Source organism: Schistocerca americana, chromosome 1 (assembly GCF_021461395.2).
Source record: "Schistocerca americana isolate TAMUIC-IGC-003095 chromosome 1, iqSchAmer2.1, whole genome shotgun sequence".
In the NCBI taxonomy this organism is placed as follows: Eukaryota; Metazoa; Arthropoda; class Insecta; order Orthoptera; family Acrididae; genus Schistocerca; species Schistocerca americana.
Genome location: NC_060119.1, coordinates 173265636 through 173293459, shown reverse-complemented (window position 1 = coordinate 173293459; position 27824 = coordinate 173265636). Strand labels below are relative to the sequence as shown.

Here is a 27824-nt window from a genome sequence, read left to right as displayed (position 1 = left end):
AACCGACAACACATAGCAAAATATGTTCTCAGCATTTTCGAGAAGACGACATAGGCCGAAATACAGCTTCGGTAGCCCGTGTTAAGGAAAATATTGGATTACGAAAGCAACCGTATCACATCATATACTTCACTTCTTGGTTATTAGAAATGTATAACAAAAAGAAAGTTACATTGACGAGGTGAAGTGCTTCGTATTACTGGATCAAATATTCACTCAAGATCAGAAAACACGTCTGAGTATGCCTTCCTGACGCACTGTAACATTTTCTACAGGAAACAACTGTTGCGTGCACATGACAGAAATTAAAAACAAGAAGCAGTCGTCAACAGTAGTCTACTAATGTTTTGGCGCCGACTCTAAAGCAACTTAAAGTCTGTAGTCGCGTGTCCCTTTATTATACCCTACTGGCTAGTTTTGCGTCTTACTATTGCGCCACCTTTCTCGGTGGCGGTAGAATAAAGGAATGCAAAGACCATAAGCGATGATGGAAAACCTGATTAGAGAGTGAATAACTTCAAAAGCAATAGCAAAGACATAAAGGGGAGAGAGAGAGAGGAGGAGGAGTAATGAGAGTGAATATGAAATTTGTTCTTCTGATCGATTATAAAAATGTTATTGTTGGTGTTGTTACCCAGAATACAGCAATTGTTTCTTCATCTTATACTTCGATTCATAAATTTAGAAGTCGTTAAAGCTTGCGTTCTAGGGAAACTTGTAAATCTACGCAAAATTTCTAAATTGCGATCAGGTCTAAATGCAATTTTCATGTTTGACCGAGAAACTGAATATTTTAATTTCATATAAAAAACTTATGTACTTTTGTAATTCGGCGTTCCCATGAATTCTGTGTTTTATATCCCCAAATAAATGAAATATTCGACCCTCACCGCGTTGAAAAAATTTGGAAATTTGTGATAAGTTCTATGGGACCAAACTGCTAAGGTCATCGGTCCCTAGGGTTACACACTACTTAGTCTAACTTAAAGTAACTTACTCTAAGGACGACACACACACCCATGCCCAAGGGAGGACTCGAACCTCCGGCGGGGGGAGCCGCTCGAACCGTGGTAATGCACCTGAGACCGCACGGATACCCCGCGTGGCTACTGCGTCGAAAACTGCAGCTCATTGCGATGTAAATTATTTACCCTTATTTGCTGCTCGCCATCTGCAAAATACTACAGACTGACCACGGTGGTTGTTGTGTACGCATCTCTCTCTCAGGTAACAGGTGGGACTGCGCGACAGCCGACCTGACGTGGTTGCTGGGCGACGACGGAGCGATCGTCAAGGACCGCGACGCCATGCGCTGCGGAGACGCCAACTTCACGGAGCGGCCAGTCGTGCGAGTCATGGAATTCATCAAGGTAACGATCACGGCAGAGGCCAGTGAAGTTCCGTTCGTTTTTCACATTAGCTTTAAGGTTACTTGTAACTGGGTGGAAAAGCACTGAAGATAAGTTGAACAACGTAGTGTATCAGTATGGGTTGCTTTCACCGACCAGAGGTTCGGCTCTCCTACCCAGATAGCATGTAATGTCCAGTTTAACGTGCAACCTGAATCACGGTGCTACATCATTTCTTTTCCCGTAAATGAAACATTACCAAAAGCAACCGTACCTTCATGGGCAAAGGGAAAGAATTTGAATATAGCTCGTAATAACACCAATTATTGTAATATCCTGCCTTGATCGCTTTCATTTACGTATAGCATACGTCCTCATAATCTCTGTGACAAGAAAGAGAACGACCGAGAAGTAGTTTTACGCAAAGAATAGAATTATATATGCCGTATTCTCGACATACTGTTGGCTGGAACACCTACCAATACACTTTATAGAATGAGATTTTCACTCTGCAGCGGAGTGTGCGCTGATATGAAACTTCCTGGCAGATTAAAACTGTGTGCCGGACCGGCACTTCATTACCGACATATAAGCACAACTTCGAGTTATGACGTTTTACACACTGTCCACCATGTTTCTTTTTCTTTTTTGTGGTGTACTATTGTTCTCTTTGCACTCGATATAACTATTTCTTCGGACACTGCTTTTAACAACCTATTGCAAAACAAGTATTTCTATTCTTGCCGCGAAGGATGCCCACGCAAACAAACTTGTTAATATACGTTTTAATCGATAGTCTGTAGAGACAACAACGTGGGAAGCGATCGTGACGACTGCGTGCTTGGGGACGGCGTGAGGATTGTACTATGTACCGAAGCCGCTAGCCAGTAGCCAAAATTAAAGAAGATTGCGACTACAGACTAAAACCTATACAATTTTCAATACTATACGTATATGAAATAAAAGAAGATGATACGCGCTATCTCGTCAACTTTCTGTGTACGAGAATGCGCAGTAGACTAATGCTAGCTTCTTTCTACAAGATATCTTCTCGTTTTTTCTTTTTATCCTCACATCACGGATTCTGACGATAGCGTAAGGCAAAACACGGGAAAGTTTTGTGCTGCGTCGGTGAGAACCATGTTTGTGAGATTCCCTGGCCATTTGCCAAGGCGACAAGGATCTGCAGCTCGTAAGACATCTTTTATAATTGACATTTTAGAAAATCTTTGACAGGTAAATTTGTCACAGCTTTTATTAAAACTAGCTTCTTATAAAAGGTTTGACAAGGTCTTTGGTAGGAAAATACGGGGCTTACGGGATGTGAACCTCTGAGAGAGCTTGGTCACCTTAGCGCAGCTGAACACCACAAACGTGAAGGTTGTGCCGGCCTCTTAAGTAAGCTCGGGTGGGACCCTAACAAAACTTCAGCAAGAGAAGATACCAAACATGAACTGGTCGCCAAAAAAATTTATCGCTAGGCCAACTGTGGGTTTTCAGAAACTTCTAACCATTCTCAAGTCGTCGCTCACTGACTCTCCCGCCTGCTGTCTGTCTTGTTCTACTTATCAGAATGATACTAGATATTCAGTAAATTCGAAGGTACCTCTCTCGTTTCTCGCCTCATCAGGCAATGTACGAGGGCAGTTCAATAAGTAATGCAACACATTTTTTTTCTGAAACAGGGGTTGTTTTATTCAGCATTGAAATACACCAGGTTATTCCCCAATCTTTTAGCTACACAACACTATTTTTCAACGTAATCTCCATTCAATGCTACGGCCTTACGCCACCTTGAAATGAGGGCCTGTATGCCTGCACGGTACCATTCCACTGGTCGATGTCGGAGCCAACGTCGTACTGCATCAATAACTTCTTCATAATCCGCGTAGTGCCTCCCACGGATTGCGTCCTTCATTGGGCCAAACATATGGAAATCCGACGGTGCGAGATCGGGGCTGTAGGGTGCATGAGGAAGAACAGTCCACTGAAGTTTTGTGAGCTCCTCTCGAGTACGAAGACTTGTGAGGTCTTGCGTTGCCATGAAGAAGGAGAAGTTCGTTCAGATTTTTGTGCCTACGAACACGCTGAAGTCGTTTCTTCAATTTCTGAAGAGTAGCACAATACACTTCAGAGTTGATCGTTTGACCATGGGGAAGGACATCGAACAGAATAACCCCTTCAGCGTCCCAGAAGACTGTAACCATGACTTTACCGGCTGAGGGTATGGCTTTAAATTTTTTCTTGGTAGGGGAGTGGGTGTGGCGCCACTCCATTGATTGCCGTTCTGTTTCAGGTTCGAAGTGATGAACCCATGTTTCATCACCTGTAACAATCTTTGACAAGAAATTGTCACCCTCAGCCACATGACGAGCAAGCAATTCCGCACAGATGGTTCTCCTTTGCTCTTTATGGTGCTCGGTTAGACAACGAGGGACCCAGCGGGAACAAACCTTTGAATATCCCAACTGGTGAACAATTGTGACACCACTACCAACGGAGATGTCAAGTTGAGCACTGAGTTGTTTGATGGTGATCCGTCGATCATCTCGAACGAGTGTGTTCGCACGCTCCGCCATTGCAGGAGTCACAGCTGTGCACGGCCGGCCCGCACGCGGGAGATCAGACAGTCTTGCTTGACCTTGCGGCGATGATGACACACGCTTTGCCCAACGACTCACCGTGCTTTTGTCCACTGCCAGATCACCGTAGACATTATGCAAGCGCCTATGAATATCTGAGATGCCCTGGTTTTCCGCCAAAAGAAACTCGATCACTGCCCGTTGTTTGCAACGCACATCCGTTACAGACGCCATTTCAACAGCTCCGTACAGCGCTGCCACCTGTCGGAAGTCAATGAAACTATACGAGACGAAGCGGGAATGTTTGAAAATATTCCACAAGAAATTTCCGGTTTTTTCAACCAAAATTGGCCGAGAAAAAAAATGTGTTGCATTACTTATTGAACTGCCCTCGTATATGACATCAAAGTCAATTTTTAATTTAATCTGCAAATCAAGTCTCACTCAGTGCTCCTGAAGATAGTGACTGTGTTGGTGTACTGCTACGAGAGTGAAGGTTTGAATGAGAGTGGTTTGGGCGGCGTTGCAGGCGATGCAGGAGAAGTGCCCCAGCAACTGCACGTGCTGGATGGGCTACGTGGCGCCCACCAAGGAGGGCTTCCTGCTGCCCATCATCACCGTCGACTGCAGCGGCCGCGGACTCACGCAGCTGCCCGAGGACGTCCCGGAGAACACCACCACACTCATCCTCACAGGCAACAAGGTCAGTCCGAGCTCTCTCTGCTATGCGAAACCCAAGCCGCAAGCTGTCACTTTCAAAACACTTTATAATACAACGTCATTACAACTTCTACTTGGTATCACTTCTACTGGCACAGGATGTTTCTTTGATGCCCCCTGTAGTTAATCTACTTGTCGTAATGGGATTATGTCCGTTAGACTTGTCACTAAGACAATGAGCTGCTATTTAATGACTTGGCAACATACGCTCGTGGGCCAAAATATTGTGACCACTGCACATCGCCAGACAGAATGCCACCCAAAGGTGCTGAGTGCATTATCTGATAAGGAATGTATATGAGGCGTGACAATAAAGTGATGAGACTGATTTTCTTTGCAAGATGTGGCAACCCTGCAGGCTTTGACCTTGGTCTATAAGCTGCTTCTAGTCCAAGCGGCACATCGATGCAACTGCTCAGTCGTGAGTTGTGCTGTAACAAGTTAACACGTGTTTGTGTCTCTCGTCATGGAAATGGAACTGCATAATATTGCGCAACGGTTTGCCATTTCCTTTTGCGTTAAATTGGATGAAAATGCGAAGACAACGTACGTTAAGCTTCAGAAGGCTTTTGGAGAGGAGGTTATGTCAAGAGCTGAAGTTTTTCGTTGGCATAAAATGTTTAGTGAATGCAGAACGAATGTTGAAGATGAAGACCGCAGTGGACGGCCATCAACCTCACGGACGGATGTCAACTTGGCCAGGATACGTGAAATCGTATGATCAAATGGTTCAAATGGCTCTGAGCACTATGGGACTCAACTGCTGAAGTCATTAGTCCCCTAGAACTTAGAACTAGTTAAACCTAACTAACCTAAGGACATCACAAACATCCATGCCCGAGGCAGGATTCGAACCTGCGACCGTAGCGGTCTTGCGGTTCCAGACTGCAGCGCCTTTAACCGCACGGCCACTTCGGCCGGCCTCGTATGATCTGATGGAAGTTTATCCGTGAAAATGATTGCAGAAGAACTGAACATCAATCGAGAAACGGTTCGTCTAATAATAACTGAAGATCTTGGCATAAGAAACATTTGTGCAAAAATGGTCCCCAAAAATCTCACACCACAACAGCGAGAATTGTTGAGCCGTGTTATCACTGGTGATGAAAGTTTGTTTTTTCAGTACGATCCAGAGACAAAACGCCAAAGTTCGCAATGATGCTCAAAGGGATCACCGAGACTAAGAAAAGCTCGCATGTCAAAGTCAAAAGTGAAATGCCTGCTTGTGTGCTTCTTTGATTCCAAGGGAATTGTTCATAAAGATTGCGTGCCTCCTGGACAAACAGTTAACCAATATTCCTTCAAAGAAATTTTAGAAAGACTTCGTAAAAGAGTTCTCCGTGTTCGTGCCAACATGGCTGATAATTGGATTCTGCATCACGATAATGCGCTATCCCATACTGCTCTGTCAGTACAACAATTTTTAACTTCGAAACAAATTTCAGAACTACCACACCCTCCTTATTCACCAGATATCGCTCTGTGCGACTTTTTTCTGTTTCTAAGAGTCAAAACGGCGGTCAAGGGACAACATTTTCAAACAGCACGAGATGTCCAAAAAGCTGTGACGAGGGTCTTGGAGGATATTACTGAAGATGAGTTCCAGAAATGTTACCACCAATGGCAGAAGCGCAAGAAAAAGTGTGTGCAATCAGAAGTGAACTACTTTGAAGGAAACAACACTAAACTTGACTAAAACTGCAAGCAACATTTTTTTCACATCAGTCTCATTACTTTAGTGGCGCACCTCGTATAAGCGACGCAGAGACGAAATTAGCAAACCAATTGTAACTTTACCTACTGTTACCCGGACTTAAGATGATTGGCCAATGCACGGCTCTCTTTAAAAAGAGTAATTCGAAAATGTCTTATTGTCCTGCCGCATATGTCTGCTTTCCTGCCCAGAAAGTAACTCCCTGCGGGTAATAACCTGTAACTATGGCCCTGCAGTCAAATAGCCTATGAATTGGCTAGAATTGCGAGTTAATAAAATAAACAGAAATATTAACAGCGGATAAATGAGTAGTTAAAAATGGTCCTATGCTGTCACCAGTAATTGATGTAGACGGAGTCAGAGAATTCTGTCGAGTAATGTTTATTCAAGAAAGTATATACACTCCTGGAAATTGAAATAAGAACACCGTGAATTCATTGTCCCAGGAAGGGGAAACTTTATTGACACATTCCTGGGGTCAGATACATCACATGATCACACTGACAGAACCACAGGCACATAGACACAGGCAACAGAGCATGCACAATGTCGGCACTAGTACAGTGTATATCCACCTTTCGCAGCAATGCAGGCTGCTATTCTCCCATGGAGACGATCGTAGAGATGCTGGATGTAGTCCTGTGGAACGGCTTGCCATGCCATTTGCACCTGGCGCCTCAGTTGGACCAGCGTTCGTGCTGGACGTGCAGACCGCGTGAGACGACGCTTCATCCAGTCCCAAACATGCTCAATGGGGGACAGATCCGGAGATCTTGCTGGCCAGGGTAGTTGACTTACACCTTCTAGAGCACGTTGGGTGGCACGGGATACATGCGGCCGTGCATTGTCCTGTTGGAACAGCAAGTTCCCTTGCCGGTCTAGGAATGGGAGAACGATGGGTTCGATGACGGTTTGGATGTACCGTGCACTATTCAGTGTCCCCTCGACGATCACCAGTGGTGTACGGCCAGTGTAGGAGATCGCTCCCCACACCATGATGCCGGGTGTTGGCCCTGTGTGCCTCGGTCGTATGCAGTCCTGATTGTGGTGCTCACCTGCACGGCGCCAAACACGCATACGACCATCATTGGCACCAAGGCAGAAGCGACTCTCATCGCTGAAGACGACACGTCTCCATTCGTCCCTCCATTCACGCCTGTCGCGACACCACTGGAGGCGGGCTGCACGATGTTGGGGCGTGAGCGGAAGACGGCCTAACGGTGTGCGGGACCGTAGCCCAGCTTCATGGAGACGGTTGCGAATGGTCCTCACCGATACCCCAGGAGCAACAGTGTCCCTAATTTGCTGGGAAGTGGCGGTGCGGTCCCCTACGGCACTGCGTAGGGTCCTACGGTCTTGGCGTGCATCCGTGCGTCGCTGCGGTCCGGTCCCAGGTCGACGGGCACGTGCACCTTCCGCCGACCACTGGCGACAACATCGATGTACTGTGGAGACCTCACGCCCCACGTGTTGAGCAATTCGGCGGTACGTCCACCCGGCCTCCCGCATGCCCACTATATGCCCTCGCTCAAAGTCCGTCAACTGCACATACGGTTCACGTCCACGCTGTCGCGGCATGCTACCAGTGTTAAAGACTGCGATGGAGCTCCGTATGGCACGGCAAACTGGCTGACACTGACGGCGGCGGTGCACAAATGCTGCGCAGCTAGCGCCATTCGACGGCCAACACCGCGGTTCCTGGTGTGTCCGCTGTGCCGTGCGTGTGATCATTGCTTGTACAGCCCTCTCGCAGTGTCCGGAGCAAGTATGGTGAGTCTGACACACCGGTGTCAATGTGTTCTTTTTTCCATTTCCAGGAGTGTATATTTGAGATAAATGAAATGTGATTCTACAATAACGAGTTACAGCGTAGATAGAAACATTACCTTATGAAATGTAATAGAGCTGCCTTGAGAGCGTTACGAGAATGGTAGCAGAATGCCCAAGCCAAATAGTCACTCAAGCGTCGTAGAAGTTAAGTCCATTTCATGATCACATTATAGGAAATATTCGCCAGCTTCAGACTTCAACATGACGATTTACAGATTAAAACAATAAAAATAACGAGTAAGAACTCTATGTATTCTCAGTTCCGAAATAGAAATGGTAAATTAAAGTTCAGCAATGGAACATATCCAGACCTCGCGAAAGTTAGAGGCTCTTCAAAAGTTATACTATTGTAGCTGCCATTCACTGCCCAAGAATCGATCACCTACATGATCGATTTTTGCACGTCCCACAGGCAGGTCTTCCTTCTACCACATCAAACTTAAACTTGTTCAGAAATTCTCTCTTGATTGCACCACTCAAAAGTACATGTCTTCTCTTTACTCCATCAGTTTTCCGTCACTGCCCCCTTCTCCATTGGCTGAAGGCTGTCCCCACCACACATCTTTCTCATGTTCTACAAATATTTTTTGACTCAGCTCCACCACTTTCCACACTGAACCAATATATTACAACATTATTTAAGTAAAGAAATGTTATAAACATTCGGTCACACTCAGACCATTCACAACAGGGATAAACAAAGGTTTGTCGATAGATAAATAAGCGTTAAATAGTAACAAAACGTTGTTACATATTGTTTAAACAATTATTTATGACTGCTTGATAGAAGTGTCTCTTGCCATTTTTCAGTAGTGGTCTCGGCCAACACATACGTCTGTCCACTTCTTAAATTACATATGTTTCATAATATCAATTGTAATCATCTTTAAATAAAGTTATTGGCAAAAATAGTAACATATTAAATAAATACTCAAGTATGACATGTGGTATTAGTGCTGCATAAGTTGCTATGTTATTTTGGGGGATATGATATTCTGACAAACATTTGCATAATGAAAAAGATATGAAACGCAATGAATCAAGCAATAAAATAAATAGGCATAAGGAGCTTTCAGGGATGAAAGCTATAGAGCAGTGCTATCATTTGAGTTGTCGTTTGTTGAATCGGTTGGAGCGTTATAAATTGTTAATTCTAAGGTTAAGTGCAAAAATATTCATTCGTGGTGAAACGTTGGATGCTCCACGTGACCCGGTTTCACAGTTGTAAACAAGAGGCCCCAAGAGAAATTCTGTGCGGCGTCAGCGTCTCGCTGCAGGGAAATTCTGCCCATGGATACAAGCTTCCGATTCGATGCACGAGTATTCGGGGCAAAAGCCTACCGTATAGCCATCCCTTTATGTAACACATTGTCAAGTTTACACACGTACAACGGTTAGTAAACATTACAACATGAATTTTACAAAGTATCAATTGAAAAATTACACATTTTTAACGCTTTCACCTCTAAGCATTTACGTACGCGTCACATTACAGCTATTGTACGGTTCATAATAAATGTTTTTATATCCCACAGTCAACTTCAGCGTATTTGTGCACTCTTGGAAGAAAGACTTGTGATACTTGTCTCAGTGCCCCTGCACGTACCCTGAAGAGGGCAGCAGCGTCCATGTTGCAACCAAACATTTCATCTCGTGCATCCGGCTTTTCTTTGTATATCTCAGACTTCATCCAATCCCGTGAGCAAAAATCTAATGGCGTGAGATCGGGCAATCTTGGTGGCCAGTTAACTGTACTAAAACGACCAATCCAACGGTTAGGATAAATGCGATTGAGATGTTCCCTCACGCGTCTGGTAAAAACTGAATGGGCCCCATCATGCTGAAAATACATTCAAGTTCGCGTGCCCAAAGAAACTGCCTCAAGATGGTCAACAACGGAATTTTCTAAAAAATCCAAGTAATTCTTTCCGTGGTTCGTCCATTTAAAATGAGAGCACGTTTGAACACATTACCAGTCATGCCACGCCAAACACTGATCGAAAAACGAAATTGGAAATTGGTTTCTACTAAAGCGTGTGGACTTGCCTGCAAACGTCGATGATTATTACCTGTGTTTTTGATTCCAATCACTGCAGTGTAAACGTAGCTGCATCAGTGAATAGTGTCAACGGAAGTACGTGAATATTGTCACTGGGTCAATGGCAATCGTCGAGTCGATTGGCATGTCGCTGTTATGAAGAATGCAGACCCGCTATATGTGAAATGGGTTCCAGTTTTCCGAATATAATGTTGCCCATGTGTGTGTTCGTGGGACCTTGATACATGCAGAAAGTGGTCGTGTACTGATAATAGGACTACGCTGCTCCACTTCAACAGTGAGTTGTCAAACTACACGTTCATGAGGAAAACGGGAACTTGGAAGAACACGTGTTTGATGCAATGTTCTGAAAACTCTGGTAAAAATACTATACGATCAGGAATTCAACATGTGGGGAAGCACAGACTGTATTTTCCGAAAGCAACAGTACCGTCGCAGGTTCCGTAAACATATACCACATCTGCATAGTCTTCATTATTGTAGACGTGTGGCATTTTAGTCATTGCGTGCACAACCACAGTTAACCAATGTGCTCAGTCCCTCGATCTACCCTACGGACCATTAAAATTGCTACACCAAGAAGAAATGCAGATGATAAACGAGTATTCAGTGGACAAACATATTATACAAGAACTGACATATGATTACATTTTCACGCAATTTCGGTGCATAGATCCTGAGAAATCAGTACCCAGAACAACCACCTCTGGCCGTTAATAATGGCCTTGATACGCCTGGGCATTGAGTCAACCAGAGCTTGGATGGCGTGTACAGGTACAGCTGCCCATGCAGCTTCAACACGATACCATAGTTCATCGAGAGTAGTGACTGGCGTATTGTGACGAGCCAGTTGCTCGGCCACCATTGACCACACGCTGACAGATCTGGAGAATGTACTGGCCACGGCAGCAGTCGAAAATTTTCTGTATCCAGAAAGGCCCGTACAGGACCTGCAACATGCGGTCGTGCATTATCCTGCTGAAATGTAGGGTTTCGCAGAGATCGAATGAAGGGTAGAGGCCGGCCGCGGTGGTCTCGCGGTTCTAGGCGAGCAGTCCGGAACCGTGGGACTGCCACGGTAGCACGTTCGAATCCTGCCTCGGGCATGGATGTGTGTGATGTCCTTAGGTTAGTTAGGTTTAAGTAGTTCTAAGTTCTAGGGGACTGATAACCACAGCAGTTGAGTCCCATAGTGCTCAGAGCCATTTGAACCATTTTTGAAGGGTAGAGCCACGGGTCGTAACACATCTGAAATGTAACGTACACTGTTCAAAGCGCCGTCAGTGCGAACAAGAGGTGACCGAGACGTGTAGCCAATGGCACCCCATACCATCACGCCGGGTGATACACCAGTATGGCGAGGACGAATACACTCTTCCAATGTGCGTTCACCGCGGTGTCGCCAAACACGGATGCAATCATCATGATGCTGTAAACAGAAACTGGATTCATCCGAAAAAATGACGCTTTATCATTCATGCACCCAGGTTCGTCGTTGAGTACACCGTCACAGACGCTCTTGTCTGTGATGCAGCGTCAAGGGTAACCGCAGCCACGGTCTCCGAGCTGATAGTTCATGCTGGTGTAAACGTCGTGGAACTGTTCGTGCAGATGGTTCTTGTCTTGCAAACGTCCCCATCTGTTGACTCAGGGATCGAGACATGGCTGCACGATCCGTTACAGCCATGCGAATAACACGCCTGTCATCTCGACTGCAAGTGATACGAGGCCGTTGGGATCGAGCACGGCGTTCCGTATTACCCTCCTGAACCCACCAATTCCATATTCTGCTAACATCATTGGACTCGACCAACGCGAGCAGCAATGTCGCGATACGATAAACCGCAATCGCGATAGGCTGCAATCCGACGTTTATCAAAGTCGGATACGTGATGGTACGCATTTCTCCTCCTTACACGAGGCATCACAACAACGTTTCACCAGGCAACGCCGGTCAACTGCTGTTTGTGTATGAGAAATCGGTCGGAAACTTTCCTCATGTCAGCACGTTGTAGGTGTCGCCACCGGCGCCAACGTTGTATGAATGCTCTGAAAAGCTAATCATTTGCATATCACAGCATCTTCTTCCTGTCGCTTAAATTTCGTGTCTGTAGCATGTCACCTTCGTGGTGTAGCAATTTTAATGGCCAGTAGTGTACTTACCTCACAACACACCACTGACAACTGTGCTTTCAACAGGCTAGTTTAGTGGCAGAAAGGCATCCCGAGAAAAGAGGCTGAACGCAACGAGATAGGCTGGGCTAGAATAAGCCGTCAAAGAAATTGGGTGGATAAAACACGTACGAGCGCGTCTCTAGCCCAAAACAAATGTATATTACATGTGTTGTATCTCGGAAACGATCCGGAATAGAGATTATGTCCATATAAACTTCTTCGCTTCAAATAAGCATTCCTGTCGTCTCCCTGAACATTGACCATTTCTGCTGGAAGTGCAGATTTTTAGTATTTAAAATGAGCATCCTATGTTTGGGTAAAGAGGCAGCAGTATTTCGGATGTACACTCATGCTCATAAATTAAGAATAATACTGATACATGGGGAAACAACGGTCTGGTGGGCGGTTTGCGCGTTTAAATCACCTCGGGGTAAGGCCATGCGAAGCATTTGACCTGTGGTCGTCGCACGGTGGCGCTGGCAGCAGTCCACAAATGCAGAAGTGTGTCGGTTTATGTCAAGAGTAGAGTGCAGCGAGTAAGTGTGCAGACATTTTCCAACGTACTAATAGTGACTGCGTGTTGAAAATGGCTCAAAGAACACACAGTAGTGACGTTATGAGTGGTAGAATACTAGGGCGACTGGAGGCTGGTGAAACACAGCAGGTCTTAGCACGGACCCTCCGTGTGCTACAAACTGTGATCTCAAGATTATGGGAACGATTACAGCAGACAGGAGACGTGTCGAGGCGCTACAGCACGCCCACAGTGTAAAACACGACAAGAAGACCGATATCTCACCATCAGTACCCGCAGACGGCCACGGAGTACTGCAGGTAGCCTTGCTCGGGACCATACTGCAGCCACTTAACTGCAGCCACTGGAACAGTTGTCTCCAGACACATAGTGTACAGACGACTGAACAGACATGGTTTATTCGTCTGGAGACCTGGAGGGTGCATTCCACTGACCCCTGCTCTCAGGAGAGCCCGTAAAGCCTGGTGTCAAGAACACAGTACATGGTCATTGGAACAGTGGTCGCAGGTTATGTTCACAGACGAGTCCAGGTATAGTCTGAATAGTGATTCTCGCCGGGTTTTCATCTGGCGTGAACCGGGAACAGATACCAACGGCTTAATGTTCTTGAAAGGGACCTGTACGCAGGTCGTGGTTTGATGGTGTGGGGTGGGATTATGATTGGTGCACGAACACCCCTGAATACCTTTGACAGAGGAACTGTAGCAGGTCATGTGTATCGGTACGTCATTTTGCACCAGTATGTCCGCCTTTTCAGGGGTGCAGTGGGTCCCACTTCCTCCTGATGGATGATAACGCACGGCCCCACCGAGCTGCCATTGTGGAGGAGTACCTTGAAACAGAAGATATCAGGCGAATGGAGTGGCTTGCCTGTTCTCCAGACCTAAACCCCATCGAGCACGTCTGAGATGCTCTCGGTCGACGTATCGCTGCACGTCTTTAAACCCCTAGGACACTTCGGGAGCTCAGACAGGCACTGGTGGAAGAATGGGAGGCTATACCCCAGCAGGGTAGGTCTCTAGAAGAGCGTAGCGTTCCAAAGGATGGGAAAAGGGCACAGGTCATCCCCGTTTACAAGAAGGGGGGTCGAACAGATGTGCAGAACTATAGACCTATATCTCTAACGTCTATCAGTTGTAGAATTTTGGAACACGTATTATGTTCGAGTATAATGACTTTTCTGGAGACTAGAAATCTACTCTGTAGGAATCAGCATGAGTTCCGAAAAAGACGACTGTTTGAAACCCAGCTCGCGCTATTCGTCCACGAGACTCAGAGGGCCATAGACACGGGTTCCCAGGTAGATGCCGTGTTTCTTCACTTCCGCAAGGCGTTCGATACAGTTCCCCACAGTCGTTTAGTGAACAAAGTAAGAGCATATGGACTATCACACCAATTGTGTGATTGGATTGAAGAGTTCCTAGATAACAGAACGCAGCATGTCGTTCTCAATGGAGAGTGATTTCAGGTGTGCCGAAGGGGAGTGTCGTAGGACCGTTGCTATTCACATTATAGATAATTGACCTTGTGGATGACATCGGAAGTTGACTGAGGCTTTTTGCGGATGATGCTGTGGTATATAGAGAGGTTGTAACAGGAAAATTGTACTGAAGTGAAGGAGGATCTGCAGCGAATTGACGCATGGTGCAGGGAATGGCAATTGAATCTCAATGTAGACAAGTGTAATGTGCTGCGAATACATAGAAAGAAAGATCCCTTATCATTTAGCTACAATATAGCAGGTCAGCAACTGGAAGCAGTTAATTCCATAAATTATCTGGGAGTACGCATTAGGAGTGATTTAAAATGGAATGATCATATAAAGTCGATCGTCGGTAAAGCAGATGCCAGACTGAGATTCATTGGAAGAATCCTAAGGAAATGCAATACGAAAACAAAGGAAGTAGGTTACAGTACACTTGTTCGCCCACTGCTTGAATACTGCTCAGCGTTGTGGAATCCGTACCAGATAGGGTTGATAGAAGAGATAGAGAAGATCCAACGGAGAGCAGCGCGCTTCGTTACAGGATCATTTAGTAATCGCGAAAGCGTTACGGAGATGATAGATAAACTCCAGTGGAAGACTCTGCAGGAGAGACGCACAGTAGCTCGGTACGGGCTTTTGTTGAAGTTTCGAGAACATACCTTCACCGAGGAGTCAGGCAGTATATTTCTCCCTCCTACGTATATCTCGCGAAGAGACCATGAGGATAAAATCAGAGAGATTAGAGCCCACACAGAGGCATACCGACAATCCTTCTTTCCACGAACAATACGAGACTGGAATAGAAGGGAGAACCGATAGAGGTACTCAAGGTACCCTCCGCAACACACCGTCAGGTGGCTTGCGGAGTATGGATGTAGATGTAGATGCAGCTGCTCGACCACCTGATCCAGAGTATGCCAACCTGCTGTGCGGCCTGTGTACGTGTGAAAGGTGTTCATATCCCATATTGATGTCGGGGTAGATGCGTAGGAAACAGTGGCGTTTTGTAGCACGTGTGTTTCGGGACGGTTTTCTCAACTTATCACCAATACCGTTGTCTTACAGATCGGTGTCGTGTGTGTTCCCTACGTGCCTATGCTATTAGCGCCAGTTTTGTATAGTGCCTCGTTGTGTGGCACGACATTCTGCAATTATCCTTAATTTATGAGCACGAGTGTAGTACCGGTAGATGGACTGGAGCGTGTGAGAGAGCGCGTGCCGGCTGCCCGCAGATCCGCGACGTGTCGCGGCTGTCGCGCGGCCTGGGCCACTACCCGCGCGTGCTGGACGTGCAGCTGGACGACAACGAGGTGTCCTCGCTGGACGAGCTGGAGGGCTCCCGCTGGCTGTCCACGTTCCGCGCGCTCAGCGTGCGCGGCAACCGCCTCTCGCAGCTGCCCGCCTACGCCTTCGACGACGCGCTCGAGCACAACGGCAACGCTCTGCGACTCGCCCTGGGCCACAACCCCTGGCTCTGCGACTGCCACGTGACGCCTCCCTTCCAGGTACGTGCCGACCCGCCCGTCTCGTCTCGGAAACAGTGAACACATTCCACATTCCGGAAACATCCCCCCGGCTGTGGCGAAGCCATGTCTCTGCAATATCCTTTCTTTCAGGAGTGCTAGTCCTGCAAGGTTCGCAGGAGAGCTTCTGTAAAGTTTGGAAGGTAGCAGACGAGGTACTGGCGGAAGTAAAGCTGTGAAGACGGGGCGTGAGTCGTGCTTGGGTAGTTCAGTTGGTAGAGCACTTGCCTGCGAAGGGCAAAGGTCCCGAGTTCGTGTCTCGGTCCAGCACACAGTTTTAATCTGCTAGGAAGTTTCAGTGAACACATTAATGCCACCCACATGACTGAAGTCTTCAAACTGCAGGACGTAAATAGAGCGTAGCAGTCTACGCACGTACCCAGGCTGCCGCTTCCGTCGTGGAGCACTTTTGTGACAGGTGAAGAAGATGAGGGCGAAAGGAAACGGGAAAATGGAGGGCAAAATATAAGTGGTGTAACAAAAGATTGCAGCACTCTTCGAGGAGCTTGTTAAGTAACAAATTGATGGTACCAGCCGTTGTCCGCAAAGGTCATTAGACGAAGCTACACAGCGGCCAAGCTACAGTGCAGTACATGCAACTAGGCCACCCCATCAGCAGAAAATACAGGGTGTTTATAAATGAATATCAAGGTTTTAACGCTTTATGATATACTGGGTGATCAAAAAGTCACTATAAATTTGAAAACTGAATAAATCACGGAATAATATAGATAGAGATGTACAAATTGACACACATATTTGGAATGACACCGGGTTTTATTAGAACCAAAAAAATACAAAAGTTCAAAAAATGTCCGACAGATGGCGCTTCATCTGGTCAGAATAGCAATAATTAGCATAAGAAAGTAAGACAAAGCAAATATGATATTCTTTACAGGAAATGCTCAATATGTCCACCATCATTCCACAACAATAGCTGTAGTCGAGGAATAATGTTGTGAACAGCACTGTAAAGCATGTCCGGAGTTATGGTGAGGCATTGGTGTCCGATGTTGTCTTTCAGCATCCCTAGAGATGTCGATCGATCACGATACACTTGCGACTTCAGGTAACCCCAAAGCCAATAATCGCACGGACTGAGGTCTGGGGACCTGGGAGGCCAAGCATGACGAAAGTGGCGGCTGAGCACACGATCATCACCAAACGACGCGCGCAAGAGATCTTTCACGCGCCACCTGTCGGACATTTGGGAACTTCGTTTTTTTTTTTCGTTCTAATAAAACCCCATGTCATTCCAAGCATGTGTGTCAATTTTTACCTCTCTATCTACATTATTCCGTGGTTTATTAAGTTTTCAAATTTATACTGACTTTTTTATCACCCTGTATTTTTTGTGTTATACTTACAGTTATAAATGATATGTCAAATGAAAGAGCAACTCAAACACTTGTGTTTGGCACCAGTACGCATGGGCAGCGCGCAATGTTTCCGCTGCAATCCGCCAGACAGCGGTAGTAGCGAAGATGGCGATTAGTGAACAGAAAGGGTTTTGTGTTTTGCAGTTTGCAAAGACCGAATCTGTAGCTACTGTGCAACGTGCGTTCCGGCTCAAATTCGGTTGTGATCCTCCAGTCCAGTCGCGGTGGCCGAGCGGTTTTAGGCGCTCTAGTCCGGAACCGCCCGACTGCTTCGGTCACAGGTTCGAATCCTGCCTCGGGCATGGATGTGTGTGACGTCCTTAGGTTAGTTAGGTTTAAGTTATTCTAAGTTCTATGGGACTGATGACCTCAGATGTTGAGTCCCATAGTGCTCAGAGCCATTTGAACCATTTTTTTGATCCTCCAAGTGATAATAACATTCGTAGATGGTATCATCAATTTGAACATACTAGCTGCCTTTGTAAAGGGAAGAGCACAGGACGACCAAGACTTAGAGAAAAGACTGTTGAGCGAATGAGAGAGTCGTTCACTCACAGCTGTGGAAGGCTAGTCATGAATTACAAGTTCCCTGTCGACTGTTTGGAAAGTTTTAAGAAAACGCATACAACTACGTCTTACCGTTTACAGTTATTACAGGCTCTAAAGCCGGCAGACCATGGATTATGTGCCAACTCCGCAAACGAAACGTTGTTTCATGACGATAAAGATTTTCTGGATCGTGTTGTCTTCAGTGATGAATCGGCCTTTCACCTTAGTCGACATGATAGCACTCACATTGTGCTCATTTGGGGCTCAGAAAATCCTCACGAGCGGGTACAAATGCAAGGAGATTCCCCTAAAGTGTTTTTTGTGCCGTATCCTGGCGGAAAGTTTATGGACCTTTCTTTTTTGGTGAACCTACTGTAACTGACACTTCTTACCTTAATACACTAGAGGAATGGCTCTTCCCTCAGTTGGAAGAAGATGAGGCAGAGAACTTCATTTTCCAGCAAGATGGTGCGCCACCTCACTGGCATAGCGAAGTACGCGATTGGTTGAACTTCACTGTACCCAAGCGCTGGATAGGCCGCAAGGGGCCCAATGACAGGGCATGCTTTGCGTGGCCTCCACGTTCCCCCTACCTAACGCCATGCGACTTTTTCCTTTGCGGCATCATCAAGGATTGTGTCCCTCCGCTACCAGCAGACCTCACTGAATTAAGAAACAGAATTGAAGCAGCTGTTGCTAAAATCACTGAAGACACACTTATCAACGTTTGGGAAGAACTCGGCTGCAGACTTGATGTGTGCTGTGTCAAATGGTGCTGACATTGAACATTCATATGGTTCTTGGTAAAACTGTTTGTGTTTCTCTTTCATTTGAAACATCATTTATAACTGTAAGTTTAATATTAAGCGTTAAAACCCCGATATTCATTTATAAACAACCTGTATATGTTCCACTAACGGACTGCACGTGTAACTTCTCCCAATGGGCGTCAGATGGCATCGAACGCGTTCGCACTTGTCACAGCACTGCCTGCAGCCTATCAACGAACAAATTCAAGTTTGCTGCCTAAGGCCTAGCCCCCTTGTAATAGGTGCTCATTCTTATAACTTCGACACTCTGTAGCGTCGTTGGATGACGATTGCGCACATGTGTCTCTAATGTCAGTTTGTTCTTCAAATCACCCTCTACTAGCCTCGAAATTTCTCTGTATCATTCTTTTTACATCTTAGTCGTATACATACGAGCGTTGGAACTTAAATAGTGGCAACTATTTATTCACAACCGATACAAAAGAGTTACATGTTTGCACCTTTTACTGTCTTTCAAATTAGTCACCAGAGTTGTGTAGAACCCGTTGCTAGCGATGTGGAGGGCGTTGTATACCGCCAGCAGAGCCTATTCTGTTGATGGTGGGGATGGAGCGGTCTACTGCCTGTCGAATCTCTGTAACATTTCTTAAGCGAATGCCACGAAGTGGTTCCTTCATCTTCGGAATCAAATCAGTCACAAGGACTTAAGTGTTAGGAGTATGGTGGATGTTACAGTACTTTCCAGTCCCATCAACCGAACAGAGCAGCCACAGCTTGCGGTGTATGCTCCCGCACATTGTCGTGCAAAATGATGGATGGGTTGCACAGAAAGTGTCGCCACTTCTTTCGCAAAGCTGGTCGCAGGTGATGTTCCAAAAACGAACAGTAATTCTGTGCATTGACGGTATGCCGTGGAAGAACGTAATGCGTTAGGATGACACCATCACAGTCGTACACGAGAATCACCATAACTTTAGACTGCTCCATTCGCACCATCAACAGATCAGGCTCTGCTAACGGAATACTACGCCTTCCACATCGCTGGCAACGGGTTCTACACAACGCTGGTGCCTACTTTGAAGGACAGTAGCAGGTGCAAACATGTAACTCTTTTGTATCGGTTGTGAATAAATAGTTGTCACTGTTTAAGTTCCAACCCTCGTATTAGGAAATCTGTTAGTGGTAACAGTACTACATTGCACCATTTCCACGATGTGCTGCTGTTGCTGCGCAGAATGTTGCACTACACATACCGAAGGGAAATGGGAACTAGGAAGAACACCTGTTACACACAATGTTACATGTGAGGTGCATCCCCCATTAGCCTTTATGACGGGTTAAACTCTGTTACGGGCACTTTCAATGGCGAGCCTGAATGTTTGTGAAAGGCTAGCAGCATATAGTTCCTCAAGAGCCGAAACAGAAGGAGGTAGTAATATCGAACGCTGGGATCTGCAGCGAAGTCGACGTTGTAACTCATCCTAAAGGTGTTCCATTGGGTTCAGATCGGGACTCCCGGTGGCAGTGCTTTTCAGAAGTGCTATTGTCCACAAACCATTGCCTCACAGATGATGCTTCATGAAAGGATGCTTCGTCATGGTGATACAAACAAGCATCGTCTCCGAACTATTGCCCCGTTGCACGCAGTACACAATTCTGTAAAAAAATGTTCATATCCTTCCGCACTTAGACCTTTCACAAGCACAATAACAGGACCACACCATAATCGCAACAACGCTGAGATACCATAACAGCACCACCTTTGATTCGGCACTCCAGCTCATTCGTTTCCAGCCTTCTACTATCCAGTGGTGTCTCTCTTTACACGACTTCAAGCGTCGCTTATCATTGACTACAGAGATAACTGGCTTTATGAAAAGCTGTTTGACTATTGTACTCCATTCCTTTTAACTTCCTGCGAACAGCCATTTGCTAGCAGGACTGCTGGCAGTACTTTGAAACCTACGGGTGACACCTTCCGCTAATTTTAAGAAATTTTTTACAATCACCCTCCTTAACGCTCAGCTCATTACATGAGGTCTCTCTTGTCTTGGTTTAACTGTGGTTGTTCCTTCGCGCTTCCACATCGTAATCACATCACCAGCAGTCCACTTGGGCAGCTTTATAGTGCATGAAATGTCCCTAATTGATCTGTTACCCTGTTGGCATCCAGTGACTAGTCCACTTCAGAAGTTCCTGAGTTTTCCTGGGCGACGCGTTCTGCTGTTACTGTTTCTGCTATGTATGAGGCGGAACTATGGGCCTTATGGAAAAAGGGTGACCGGGCTGAGTCACGCAATTTGACTCTTAGTCCTATCACGAGGTGTGGCCATTAATTGCACGTTTTGATCACGTAGGCTGACGTGAGGATCAATGAACTATACTTGACGGGATGTATCTGGAACATCTTAGGTGATTAGAAAGTTAGTAGACAGGAACACAATTAAATACTTAGCTTTAATTCAGCATCAGCGGGGAACGTAGATCTTGACTTTGTACAACATTTACAAGTGCAGTTATAGACTGAACTGCGAATACTTCTTTAGAATTCTGATTGGTTCACGCATATAGATAAATTGTCAATGCATAAACTGTATGTGGCGCCTGGCTAGGTCGCAGCTACTGACTTAGCTGAAGGCTATGCTAACTAACGACACTGCAAATGAGATTTCTGAAACTATAACAAGTGAATCATTCGTATTAAAGTCGGCTGTAGAACTGGGCAGTGCGCTAGGTTGTCTCGTAAGACCAGCCGAGTGGCGGCGCTCGGTCTGCTACGTCGACAGTGGCGACTCGCGGCCCCGATGTGTACTGACGGACCGCGGCCGATTTGAAGCCTATAACCTAGCAAGTGTGGTGCCTTGCGGTGACACTACAAATTCCTTACTGACAACGTAATACTCCCACCTCCTTGCACACTGACGGGTCCATCTATCGTGACAGCTACTGCCCAGTTCCGCATTATGTAGCGGTATCCCGATCGTTTTAACAGGTAGTGTATACATACAAATGGATACAGGTTTGTGAGTAGATTAAAACATAACATAGTTTCAGGCTAATTTAATACACCTGTGATTTCAACATCTGGCAAGAAACAAGAGTTACGTATCTCTAGCGCTCCTACATACGAGGATGAAGGTGACTATCATGGTGTGAAATCTGGAACACCAGGGACGCTTTCTATCAAACGGGAGACATATGTGACTTGCTGTCTTAATGGTCTTAGCTCCCCTCTCCCCTTATCCCCTCACACTTCGTTGGGGAACGGCGCGGGGTGGAGGGGAATGTAGGTAAAAATAAAATGTCATCACTCCCGGAGCTTACGCACTACTTAATCTAACTTAAACTAACTTACGTAAAGGACAAGACACACACCCATGCCCGAGGGAGGACTCGAACCTCCGACGGGTTCTTTCTGGGAGGGAGGGAGGGGGGGCGGGGGGGGGGGAAGCCACGCGGACCGTGACAAGACGCCTTAAAACACGCGGCTGTAAAAATAAGACATAAGACTTACTTGGTATCGCCATGTTAAATTTCAATTACATCTGCCACATACATGACTTACTGATTGGACAAAATTACTGCAGCGTTAAGACACACGTTCCTATGGTTCAAATGGCTCTGAGCACTATGGGACTCAACTGCTGAGGTCATTAGTCCCCTGGAACTTAGAACTAGTTAAACCTAACTAACCTAAGGACATCACAAACATCCATGCCCGAGGCAGGATTCGAACCTGCGACCGTAGCGGTCGCTCGGCTCCAGACTGCAGCGCCTTTAACCGCACGGCCACTTCGGCCGGCAGGTTCCTATGGGTGGGACTGAGGGTGAACACGGGGTGAAATGTTAAATTCAGCAACTACTGATATCAGTCTCGAATTGTCATTTTCAGTGGTTCTAGTGTGATTTCTGACAGTTCCAATGACATTTAAGCCCACGGCTTATCAGTGAAACGAATAGAACTGTGCAGAGCCTTAAAAAAGAACTACATGACCAAAAATATCCTTTCCGCTACGTTTAAGTACGGGGAGAATAACTGGTCGGAAACCACCCGGTAATCAACAAGTAAACCGCAATTTCCCTGCAGTGAATACATACATTACATGCAGAAGCGGATATATTTTTGGGTGGACACTAAAAATGAAGCAAACGTTCCGACTTAAGAACGAACGAATTAAATAGTAGAGGGAAGCTTTACAGTATTAGCAAATGCCATGTTTACTTCTCGTAGATGGTTGACAAAATGCGAATGATGCCGCTTTTGAAACTGGAAAAAAGAAAGAGACTTAGGAAAAGTAACGAGTTAATTCTATGACTCTTATCATTCTCACCACTCAGACTATAAATTTACAATGCAAGCAGAAGTTATAACAAGGAATAAAGAAAGTTAACTGTTTAAAGTAACGTCAAAGTTGCAAGAAGCAGGACAGGCCTGTGGTCCACTTAGATCAGGATGGGATAAGCAAGCAGCCGTGTCTTGTTCAGGGAATAATACCGAAAGTTACGTGATGCGTTTCACGTGTACCAAGAAAAACATAATTCAGAATGGCCCAGGAAGGGATTCGAACTATGCTCCTCACAATTACAACTGTGCTGTCTTACAAGGGGTGGCCGCCAATTGTGAAATTCAGATTCGATTCATACTGCGCACAATAAAAGCTCATGGCCAGAGGTGTAATGTGGCAAAGCACCAAGATGCACTTCTCAGCCGTTGTCGAGAAAATCGACAGTTAAAAGAAACCGTTGCCGTGAAATACTCTCTACGATTAATAATTTTCCACAGCGTCGTGGCGCAGCGGTACGCGCTCGGGTTCGTAATCCGAAGGTCGCCGGATCGAATCTCGCGCCATGCAACATTTTTTTATTATTAGGTTATTGTAATTCAAATATGTTGGTGAAGGCGGATCGCTTTCCAATTGTACCGCCTCCATTTTTCCGTTTGTTTAACAGGGTGTACCAAAGCTCTCACGTCCGCACTGATTTTCGACGATGTTATAAGTTGCGCTAGGGACCCCATCTACCTTCTGTCGAAGTTAGCAGGCAACTACGCTGTTATGCGGCGGCTCGTTTCGGCCCATTCAACATCTGTCCTTCAAGTGTAACGAGCGAGTAACGGAGTTTATATTTCATACGTGCCACAGCAGATTTGTGTTCGTGGGGTTTCTATTCTAATTCGAACGTTTGACTTACGCTATACGTATTCGTTTCGGATTATCGTTTCTACGTCTTCCGTTAACTATACGTGGTTAACATTATGAAGACAATTAACAACATTTGTGAAATACAACTTTGTTTGGGGAAAACATAATGATGTTCGAAGTCGCCAGTTTTTCCACGGCAAACGACTTTCAACAACTTATTATATGCATAATTGTTGCAACTGATTGCCGGGAATTTTATATATATATATATATATATATATATATATATATATATATATATATATATATATATATGTTTGTGTGTGTGTGTGTGTGTGTGCATATATATACACACATTTGAATTACAAAAAACATATACTAAAAAAATAAAAATTAAAAAAATGGTTACATGGCGCGAGATTCGATCCGGCGACCACGACGCTGTACAAAAAGTATTAAAAGTATTAAGGTACGTTGTCCAAGACGCGACGCACACTAGCGACTGCGACGGGTCGCTACGTGACGTCAGAAGTTGCCTGCTGGCGCATGCGCAGTTCGAGTTTGGGATGCGACGCGCGACTGTTGCGGCAGCTGCCGCAGCACTGCACCAGTGAGCAGTGTTGCGACGGAAGTCGCACGACACAAAGACGTACGGCTGCCAGAAAGATGTCGAGCCAGTCAAGGAAAACTGAAATGAGCCACTCACACGATGTGATGCTGTGTGAGCTGGTCTCGCAACATCCTTGCCTTTACGATTTGAAGAATCCTAAATATAGAGACACTATGTTCAGAGACAGAATTTGGGAAGAAATTGGTGCACAGTTGAAACTGGCAGATGAGTGAAATATATAATATTTTCCCATTAATGCAAATTTTTCAGGCCTGCTACGAAAATCAGTATAATCCATGCAGATGTAGAATTAGAATGATGAAAATGAACTTGAAGGTCAATTTTCGCATTACTCATTTTTGTGACGATAAAAATTGAAAACGGCAAGTACATTAAAAAATGAACAATCTAAAGTACAACGAGAAAGTTACATTTTACAATACCTTCACTTTGAAAGTAAACGGTAGATTGGTGTCTTGATGATACCTTCTAGTTGTGAAAAACCACCACCAGATTGTTGTACAGCTTTCTGTAATCAATAGATGTTCGTTTTTGAGGAAGGCGTTTCTCAACAGATTGCGCAAACAGTATGCTGCAATAAGTAATTTGTCACATTCACTTCAATTCATTGGTAGAAGATGCTGCTCAAAAAACTTGTGGCAAACGTGCACTACTGTTTTACAAGGCCCTTCTGGTCTGACACAGTTCACAATTGAAATTCGTCTTTTGTAAATCCTGGAGTCATCTTTTGAGTGCAGCTTGGCAAGATTAAATGTTCATGTCATCCATAACGATGTATGCTGTGAGAATATAAGAATATGGAAGTTCATTTGGATGGGATAAAGATTCAGTCGGCTATGAAAGTTGCCTTAGCTTGTTCCAAAAGTTTCTGCATGGGAGAAACTGACAAGTATAATTTGGGGAAATTTTGTGAACAAGCACGGACATTATTTCTTCCACATTTCTGCCAGTGTATGCTGTAGACGTTCAGAATCAAAATTCTAGAGATGTTTAAGGTGTAACCCTATCTTGTTGTCAAAAACTTGAAACAATGCAATGACGCTAGCGTGCGCTTATTGTTAATAAACTTATCTTTCATTGGAATTTTAGGTGAAATGTGCAAAAACATATGGAGGAATATTCGGGACTCGTATCAGAGAAATAAACGAGAAAGAAAGCTTGGAACAGGTTCAGATGCCTCAGCAAAACCAAGAAAATGGGTTCTGCTTGATCAATTGGCTTTAAGAAACCTACATTTCGTGGCATTTTAAATGAAATTGTCAAGAGCATATGGAGAAATATTAGTAACTCATACCGGAGAAATATGACATAAAATGGTTTCATTAGGTCCAAATGTGTCAGCGAAACAAAACATGCATTCTCTATTGTGTGATGACCACACGATTCTCGTTGCGCGTCGACAGAACTGGCGGCTAGTCGCGACGCTCCCGTAGATATATGAGCCCAAATCTCGGAAACGGAGATCGATATCATTCTGATCTCAACTTTAAAAATAATTTCGATATGTTAGCTTCTTTTCATCGCAACGATGTATGACCTAACGTGAACCATACGTAAAGTAGCCAGCGACCACATTTTTCACTGTACACAATTAAAATTTTAGCAGTAGGTTACTTGTAAATTAAGTATCGGAATAACTGTGACGAATATCGGAAAAATAGACACCTCATTATCAAGCTGTGATGTGAAACTGTAAGATACGCAAACATCAATTTTTTGTGCCTTTTACTTTCCTCACAATTGATAGAGAAGTAATATACAGCGAAAAAAACACGCAAAACCGGAAGAGATACTTTTCAATTTTTTAAAGTAAAAGGAGAATCTGTATCGAAAAACTAACTCTGGGAGCCGATGTAACTTTGTTGCATTAACATACAGTATTTTTTACAGCAAGAAAATCGGAATTCTTATTTTTCTTATGTATTTGAATCCGCCGCCGCCGACCGGAGCTTGGGAAACAGCGACGACTCCTGTCGTGTTGCGGCCGTGTCGCCGTCTGCCAGGGTGGGAAAAGAGGAGGGGGCAGCGTCGCAGTCGCAGCCAACTGTCGCGTCTTGCACAACGTAACTTTAATCGTAGAGAGTATTTCACAGCAACGGTTTATTTTAACTGTCGATTTTCTCGACAACGGCTGGGAAGTGAATCTCCCTGCTTTGCCACATTAAACCTCTGGCCATGAGCTTTTACTATGCGCAGTATGAATTGAATCTGAATTTCACAATTGGCGGCCTCCCCTTGTTAGTCACTGCACCGCTCTTATCCTAATGCTAACGTCCAGCTCGGTATAGTATTTCCCCTAATATTCCAACCATCACTGGCAAAATATACAGGAGGGAAACTGATTCTCAAGCCTGTTAACTGTAAGTGTAACATACTTTTAAGGCGGGAGGAACATGTACACACAAACAGCCACAGCACATGCAAACGCCAAATACCTGTCATTTACACATATTGTATTCCGCTGCTGTTATAAAATGGAAACATTTTCGGCTTCCACAAAACTCCCAAACCTTTTACGTTGTTTGGTAAGAGAAAATTAATCAATTGTCATATTTTGTTGTAGTTTTTTGGAATTATGATTTCAATTTATTTAGTTTTAGAGGACTTTTTCTGTAATATTTACGACCAGTTTCCCCTATACATCCCTACCCCAACCATCCACCCTTATGTTCGTACGTACGTCCGTTACACAATTCAATTTCATTACAGTCATTACAAATGGGCTGTTGTAACTTCTCACATTTGTGTAATAATTTATTGCATTAGTGATCGCTGATGTGTATTTATCATGTGACGACAGGGTGTATTTTCACTGAAATATTTTAGTTCACTCCATGGCATTCTAAGTGCCTAATTTTTTTTTTGTGTACCTTTACGAAGCTCTGTAGTGGAGTTCGTCGCACCTGAAGATGGCACTGTTTGCCATAACTGGTAATTAGAGGATTTTATATGCAGTTAAGCGATCACTGACGTCGTAAATTGTTATACAAACATTTACAGAGGTCGAGTACTTAACCGATAGTGCAGAGATCACTTTTCAATTGCATAAAATATGGAAATGTTATCAGCTGATATCTAGTTATCTCTGTCGTATAAAGCTATTTTTTCTGTATCTACTCGTCGATGCTATACGGGAAGAGCACAGCGTGGTGCAGATGTTCGGCGCAAATATTATAATCTGTTCCTTAAGAAGAGAGAGAGAGAGATAAGCGTTATTTTAAGTTGGGAGCCATTATCTATGGAGAGCCAATGCTCTCACCTCGTTGCATACGCCAGTTCTCGTGAGATCACCGAAGTTAAGCAACGTCGGACGTGGGCGGCACTTGGATGGATAAACGCTTCTATAGGCCACGTGCCGCTGGCTGCTTTCCCTTTGCCTTT

At 45.0% G+C, this 27824-nt stretch overlaps 1 protein-coding gene across 1 annotated transcript in view; it reads left to right on the top strand.

Moving 5' to 3' along the window:
* The window catches only part of LOC124602299 (protein singed wings 2), a 443654-nt gene that overhangs the window by 393679 nt on the left and 22151 nt on the right, over positions 1–27824 (top strand). The window contains exons 5-7 of the mRNA XM_047136347.1: positions 1228–1370; positions 4461–4634; positions 15683–15955. Of these exons, the coding sequence (XP_046992303.1) occupies positions 1228–1370; positions 4461–4634; positions 15683–15955 (590 nt within the window). The remainder of the gene's footprint in view (positions 1–1227; positions 1371–4460; positions 4635–15682; positions 15956–27824) is intronic.